At 70.2% G+C, this 6,430-nt stretch overlaps 3 protein-coding genes across 3 annotated transcripts in view; 1 reads left to right on the top strand and 2 right to left on the bottom strand.

Moving 5' to 3' along the window:
• Positions 1 to 259: 259 nt before the first annotated feature.
• Positions 260 to 3,303, top strand: H696_01383 (hypothetical protein). Its single transcript, XM_009495278.1, has 5 exons — positions 260 to 937; positions 1,065 to 1,580; positions 1,685 to 1,790; positions 1,953 to 2,361; positions 2,507 to 3,303. Exons 1-5 carry the CDS (start codon positions 313 to 315, stop codon positions 3,239 to 3,241), a joined length of 2,391 nt encoding a protein of 796 aa, XP_009493553.1. The 5' UTR covers positions 260 to 312; the 3' UTR covers positions 3,242 to 3,303.
• A 119-nt stretch (positions 3,304 to 3,422) lies between these two features.
• H696_01382 (hypothetical protein) lies at positions 3,423 to 4,298 on the bottom strand. The gene is made up of 3 exons (XM_009495277.1): positions 4,069 to 4,298; positions 3,761 to 3,933; positions 3,423 to 3,643 (listed from the first exon to the last, which is right to left on the bottom strand). The coding sequence occupies exons 1-3, from the start codon at positions 4,199 to 4,201 to the stop codon at positions 3,524 to 3,526; spliced, it is 426 nt and encodes a 141-aa protein (XP_009493552.1). The 5' UTR covers positions 4,202 to 4,298; the 3' UTR covers positions 3,423 to 3,523.
• A 939-nt stretch (positions 4,299 to 5,237) lies between these two features.
• H696_01381 (hypothetical protein) overlaps positions 5,238 to 6,430 on the bottom strand; it is a 5,196-nt gene continuing 4,003 nt past the window's right edge. Inside the window, exons 7-9 of the mRNA XM_009495276.1 lie at positions 5,922 to 6,252; positions 5,630 to 5,755; positions 5,238 to 5,455 (exon numbers count right to left, since the gene is read on the bottom strand). Of these exons, the coding sequence (XP_009493551.1) occupies positions 5,324 to 5,455; positions 5,630 to 5,755; positions 5,922 to 6,252 (589 nt within the window). The 3' untranslated portion in view covers positions 5,238 to 5,323. The remainder of the gene's footprint in view (positions 5,456 to 5,629; positions 5,756 to 5,921; positions 6,253 to 6,430) is intronic.

Here is a 6,430-nt window from a genome sequence, read left to right as displayed (position 1 = left end):
TCGCCGTGGGGGCACGCCATGTGCGGTGGTGGTGGTGGTGGTGGTGGGGGGATCGCGCCCAACTCGTCTTCCGCCTCCGCGGTGCGGCATCCGGCGGCAGGGGGAGGGGCTTTTTCGGGCTGACTCGTCCCGGAGAGGGGCGATCTGGCGGAGAAATCCCCCCTCCTCTCCTCCTCCTCCTCCACTTGACTCTGTACCCTTGCGTGGGACGGATCTGCCCTCCATTCGCCCCTCCCCTTGCTCCTCATCCCCCCCCCCCCCTCCCTCCCCGCTTGCCTCGGCACCAGTTTTGTGCAGACCATCGGCCCGGCAATGGACCCTCCCCCAGGCGCGCCGGCCTCGGCCAGTCCGCTGGATGATGTGTCCCTGAGCTCGATGCTTTCGTCGCGGCGGTTCCTCCGGCGGTCGGTGTTCTCGCTGCCGGAGGGGGCCGTGCCGCCGGCTGGCGCGCCAGACGCCCCGGCTCAGGTCGGCCGAGTGACGATCCTCCAATCGTCGGCTGCCGACGAGGAGCCCAGCGACCCGGGCCCCGTCCCGGCCTCGGCTCCCATCAGCCGACGGCTGACCACCGTTCGCCCGGTCGCGCGCGAGACGGCACAGCTGCGCGAGGCCCGCTTGCAGGACTGCCAGCTGTGTTTCCTGCGCCACCAGGAGGCCCCTCCACCGGCGGGGTCGGACTTTGATTTCCGCACGGCGCCGGTGGCCGCGCCGTACCGGTGCAACCGCTGCCAGGTGCCCTACTGCTCGGTCCGGTGCTTCGCCGACTCGCCGCTGCACGTCCGCTGCCGGGAGGACTTCTCCCGCGACCAGGTGGTTGGCGAGCTGCGTGGCAAGCGGGCCGACCGGGAGGACGGCCGGGCGGTGGTCCGGGCCCTGACCCGGGCCTGGCACGAGGAGCGGCCCGGTGCGGCGGCAATCCGGCCGGATCGAGCTTTCGGTATGTTGGCACCCTGTGCTGCCTCTCGGAGACTGGAGGGAGGCCCGCCTGCCGCTGACATGCCCATCTCGCACCTGCTCTTTCTCCCCCCCCCCCCCCCCCCCGCCCCGGCCTGGGGCTGTGGTAGATGATGCGACGGACGCCGCAGCCGGCGAGCTGACCGATGGGGAGGAGGCGCCGGCGGACGAGCGCGGCCTCGAGGCATTGGCCGACCCGGAAAATGCCCCGGCCCCGGCCCTCTGGGCGTCCATCAGTGCGGAGGACCGTCTGGAGCTTGTGCGAGCCATCCTCCTTGGCGATCCGGAGCAGGCCACCGAGGAGGCACGCACCCTGCGCGAGCACCTGACGGCGGGCATTGAGGCCATCCGCGCGGCCGGGACCGCGCGGCCGGACGACACGCCCGAGGCCATTGGCGTGGCGCTCTTCGAGCAGATGATCTCCCCCCCGGCGGCGGCTGGGCCCGGCCAGCGGGCAGCAGCCGCCGATGGCGACCCCGCCGCCCTGGACATCACGTCCGTGGCCGAGCTTCGGGCGCGCGAAATGGACCAGGCCCGGCGCTGGGCCCCATGGTGGGCGACCCGGCGACGGGCGGCCCCCCGGCCGGATGGCGTTCCCTCGGTCCTCCTTCACCCGGAGGATGTCGGTGCGTGCGCGCCCTGTGCCAGTTGTGCCAGTCGTGCCCCTTCCCAGCCTCCCCCCCCCCGCCCGGCGGTGAGACTGACAGCCTTCCTTCCCCGCCATGCGCAGCACATGGGGCACGCTCCGGGTGTGCCCTCTTCCAGCAGGCCCTTTCAACTCGCCTGCCGCCGAGCATCAACCACCTGGTCATCCTGGTCCAGCTGCTGGACTTCCTGTGCGCACATTTCCTCTTCCTCGAGACCGAGAGCCACGGCCCCCCCTGGGCCTGGGCCTTCCGTCCCTCTCACACCTCGTGCCACCGCTGACGCCCCTCTCTCGCCCCCCTCTCGCCCCCCTCTCGCCCCCCTCTCGCCCCCCTCTCGCCCCCCGCCGTCAGCCTGGCATACAGTTATGTTGTCCGGCTGCATGGTTTCAGTGGAGCCGGCGATGCGTCGGCCTGCAGCCCGAGCTGCCTATCCTGCCGGCCGCATGTCATCGAGGAGGACGCCATCCCGCCGGCGGCCGGCGGCCCGTGTGAGGGCCTGCTCTTCCGGGACTTCCTGGCCGTTTCCCGGCTGTATGGCGCGGCTGTGGTCGATGGACGCCGGGAGCTGCTGAACATCGAGAAGGCGGCGGCGGCGGCGGCCACCCTGGCCGCGCAGCCCGCCCCCTCGGCCGATGCCGAGCCGCCATCGCCGGTCGTTGTGCTTGCGGCCGAGAATGCCGATGGGCAGCCCGCGCCGGTTGTCGCCCTGCAGCAGGTTCTCTGGTACTGCGTGTCGGCTTTTGCGCTGCACGTTCGACTGGTGCGCTTGCAGCAGCCTGCTCTGCCGCCTTTGTCTCGCCCTCCCCCGCGCCGCTCCGGGCCCCGCCTTTCTCGCACCCTGGCTGACATATATGCACCGCCCCTCTGCCGCGGCATTTGCCGCACGACCGGCGCCCCGCCACCAGGACCGGGGGCTCTTTGTGTCGGACGCCTTCACCAGCGCGGCGGTGGACGATGTGGCGACCATCCTCGGGGGCCAGGGGGCGCCGCACCTCCCATCGGGACCCGTCTCCAATGGCGGCCAGGAGGCCGTGGTGTCGGCGCTGCTGCACGTGCAGGGCTGGGCGCTTGGTTGCGGCCGGGCGGCCGATGCGTGCCCCCATGCAGGCCGGCGCGGCTCGACCGTGGCCTCCCCGGGGCTGCGGCGGCGGCAGCGGACGGCCTCGCAATCTGGGCCCAAGCCGGATGCCCGGCGCGCGGTGACCCAGGCCTGCATGCGCCTGCGGCTGACGACCGCTTGGGTGGTGGCCGGCGGGCTGGGGACCGCCACGGCCGACCTGGCTGGTGACGACGCCAGCCAGTCGACCCTCGGCGGCGGGGACGGGGACGGGGGCAGCGAGGCCGAGCGTCTGCTCGGGGTGGTGTCGCCCCTGTTGCAGCAGCGGCATCGGCCGGGCCCCGCCGGCACGCACCGCCCGGTCGTGGTGGCCGGCGAGCCCTCAGGCGCCGGAGATGTGGAGAGCGCCGGGCCGGTCACGCCGGCGGGCCGGCTGGCGCGCGAGCTCCGTCTCCTGGTGGCCGGGCTCCAAAGTCAGCAGGCCCTGGTGGACATGCTTGGTCAGTCGATTGCCCGGATGTTGCGGCATCCCGACGGCCGGGGTGGCCGTAGCACGGCCAGCCCGGAGGAGGTCGATAGTTGAGCCCGGGCGCGGTCGGCGAAAGCCCCCCTCCCCCCCCCCCTCCAATGAAGATCTCTTCGTGCTTCTTCTTGTTGCCCCGCCCGGAAAAAAAAAAGGAGGCGCGCGGAGGGGTGGCAGGGTAGCAGTGGGAAAGTGAGTTGACATTGGGTGTATTTTCTGTCACACAGCGCGCGCACATGCGCGCGCGTGTGTGTGTGTGTGTGTGGAGGGGGCATGTGTGTACACAGGCCACCACACGGGAAGGGCGCGCGCGGCGGCGAGGGCGGGCAGCTTGTGGGGGATTTACTCAATGACGTGAGAGCCGGACCCGGGGCTGGAGCGGTCGCGGATGATCTGCTCAGTGAACTCGCGCTTGCCGAGGACCTCGAGCTGGCTGTGGTTGGGGCGGAGGGTGTCGAAGACCTGCATGGGGGGAGGAGAAGCGGTGCGTCAGCGACCAGGAAGGGGGCATATGGAGGTGTGTGTGTGCGTGCGTGTGCATGTGTGTCAGGGGAGGGGGGAGGGGGGGGGGACACATACCAGGGAGTGGTGGGTGCGCATGCGGGCGGCCTTGATCTTGCTGACCTTCGGGCCCCACCAGCTGAGGAGGACGTCGCGGTAGAGGGCGTTGCCGTCCTTGATGTCGGTGATGCGGAGGAGGATGTACAGGACCTTGTCCTCGGCGAGGCGCTCCTTGAGGACCTCGACGCCGCCTGGGGTCATGCGCATGGGAGGGACACGGCAGGGTGCTCGGGGGGGTCAGCGACGGGAGGTGCGCGCGTGCGTGCGTGCGTGTGCGTGTGCGTGTGTGTGTGGGTGGGTGGCGGTGCAGCTGGGGGTGCGCGCACCGGTGCCAGACTCCAGGACGGTCAGGGTGTTGTCGTCCTTGTAGCCGGTGATGAGGAAGGAGCCGGCCGGGTTGGTGGGGCTCAGGTGCTGGTGGACGGCATCGGCCACGGCGCGGGTGTTGTCCCAGCTCATGTTGTCGGTGGTATGCGGAGGGGGGGGGGAGAGGTGAAAAGGGGGCGCGAGGGCAGAGGGCAGAGGAATTCCGCACTCAAAAAAAAAGAGGTGTCTGATCCCTGGGGCAGGCCGCGGCCCGGGGGGGGGCCATTTATGTGGCCGGCTCCCCGTGCACGCGCGCGGCAGTTCCTTGGCGCCGGGGCGGCTGGGCGGGGGGAGAAGGCGGGGCCGGTCTGCGGGGGACAGGGCTGGTGGCCGCCGGGGTGTGTCTCCGTCATGATGTGCGTCCCCCCCCTCTGGCGCGCGGGTCCCTGGACTTCTTTCCCCGGCTGTGGCGTTGTCTGGGCTGCCGCTCTGTTTCCCGCCCTGCCACCGCGGCTGCCCGTGAGGGGGGGGGGAGGGGGGCTGGCGCTGCCCACCCTGAATTGGACGCCGGGGTCGGACCCCCGGCGCCGGCCCGGCAAGGTGTAGCGGCCCCGACATCAATTGGGAGATGGCCGGCCATTTTGGGCGCGCGACCGCGTCCCGCCCCGTCCCCCCCCCCCCCTCGGGGCAGAGGGGGCGCGGCGCGGGGGCCCTGCCCCTGCACACCCCTGGACAAACATGCCAGCAGTGGGGGGACGAGCGGCCACTTTTTTTTTTGGCCGCGGCGGCGGCACCCGGGGGCGTGCTCTCAGGGTGCCACCGGAGGGTGCACGTGCGGGATGCGCCCAAGCGCACCCGCCTGGCTCTCGCACCAAAAGACAGCCATGTAGCTGGCCGCGCAGCCACTGGTGGCCGGGTACGCCCCGGCGGCCCATGGGTCTTTTCGATTCCGCGGCCAGTCTCGGGAGCCGCCCGGTGGTAGGGGCTCTCGGCCTCTCGTTTGCCTCCCCCCCCCCCCCTGCCAGACGTGCCCTCTCGTGTCGGCCCCATCTTCCCGTGCGCAGGGGACAGGGGAGGGAGCGCCCTGCAGCCGGTAGAGCCCTCAATCCCCCTCGCCTGGTCGGGGCGCGGACCGGACGCGGACACGGGCCAGAAAATTCGGCGCCCGAGCGAGGGTTGCGGATCAGAATGTCAAAGATATGTGTATTCATCTATGCACATTCCGGGGAATGTCATTCCGCAGAGGACCCACGGGGCCGCATCACGCCCGCTGTTTCACAACTTCCACGAGTTGGCGATCATGCGGTCCTCGTCGGTGTCCAGAATGAAGGGGTTGTCCAGAGCGGCGGCGATGGCGATCTCGCCGCAGAGGACGCACTCGGACGAGGCGATCTCCTCGAGTTCGCTCTGTGTGTGCGTGTGCGTGTGTGCGTATGCGCCGGGTTGGTGAGTTAGCATGGTGTGGGGAAGGTGCGAAGCGACAACAGGGGGGGGGGGGGGGGGGGGGGTGGTGCGCATCGGGGCCCAGGTGTCGAAGGCCCCCCCCTCCCCGCCCCCCTCCCCCATCGCCGGACGGCGTACCTTGCTCATTTGCACAAGGGGCGAGCTGAGGAGGGTGTCCTGCCGGCCGGTGGCGGTGTTCTGAGAGATGCGCTTCTGAAGCTCCTGGATCTTGGCGCGCTCGTGCAGCGGAGCGAAGCGCTTGCGCTGGAGGGCGGAGCACCGCAGTGGACCGGGCATGGGTTATGGCAAACATGGCAGCGGTCAGCACATCTGCACCGAGTCCTTTGGCTGGGCAGGGGGGAGCGAAGCAAAAAAAAAAAAAAAGAAGAAAAAAGGCACTGGCCGAGCCGAGGGGGCGCAAAGAACGCACCTGGTTGATGACGCAGTCCAGATGGAAGGCATGCGAGCAGGCGAAAACGATGGCCGTCCGGCTGAGAAGACCACGGTTACAAAGCCCACAGCTGGAGGTGACCGGGGCCGAGGCGGCCCGGGCGCGCAGGGCGCGGATGTCCTCACGCAGGAGCTCGGCACTGTGGGACGTGGAGTCCATGCGCTCGCGGAAGGACTCGGTCTCCTTGCTGTACTTGCGCAGGGCTTGACAGATTTGGTCTTGGAAGTGATCGATGTTGGCGAAGTCCCCGAAGAAGGGCAGCACATCCTCAATCCGGAGGCTTGGGCACTTTTCGACGAACTCCATGGCCCTATGCCGGTCGAGCACGGAGAGGGGGAGGGGAGGGGGGGAGAGTCATGGAAAGGAAAAAAGAAACAAGGGCGCGGTCGTCAGTCACAAGGGGCTCACATGGCCGTCGACAGCCATAACCGAGGCAGGGGGAGCAAGAAGGGAAGTGGGCTTGCCAGGGTGTTCCGCGCGCCCCCCCC

Source organism: Fonticula alba, assembly GCF_000388065.1.
Source record: "Fonticula alba strain ATCC 38817 unplaced genomic scaffold supercont2.2, whole genome shotgun sequence".
NCBI classification, from domain to species: domain Eukaryota; order Rotosphaerida; family Fonticulaceae; genus Fonticula; species Fonticula alba.
The sequence above is the reverse complement of the archived record's forward strand: the minus strand, read 5'-3'. Positions and strand labels throughout refer to the sequence as shown.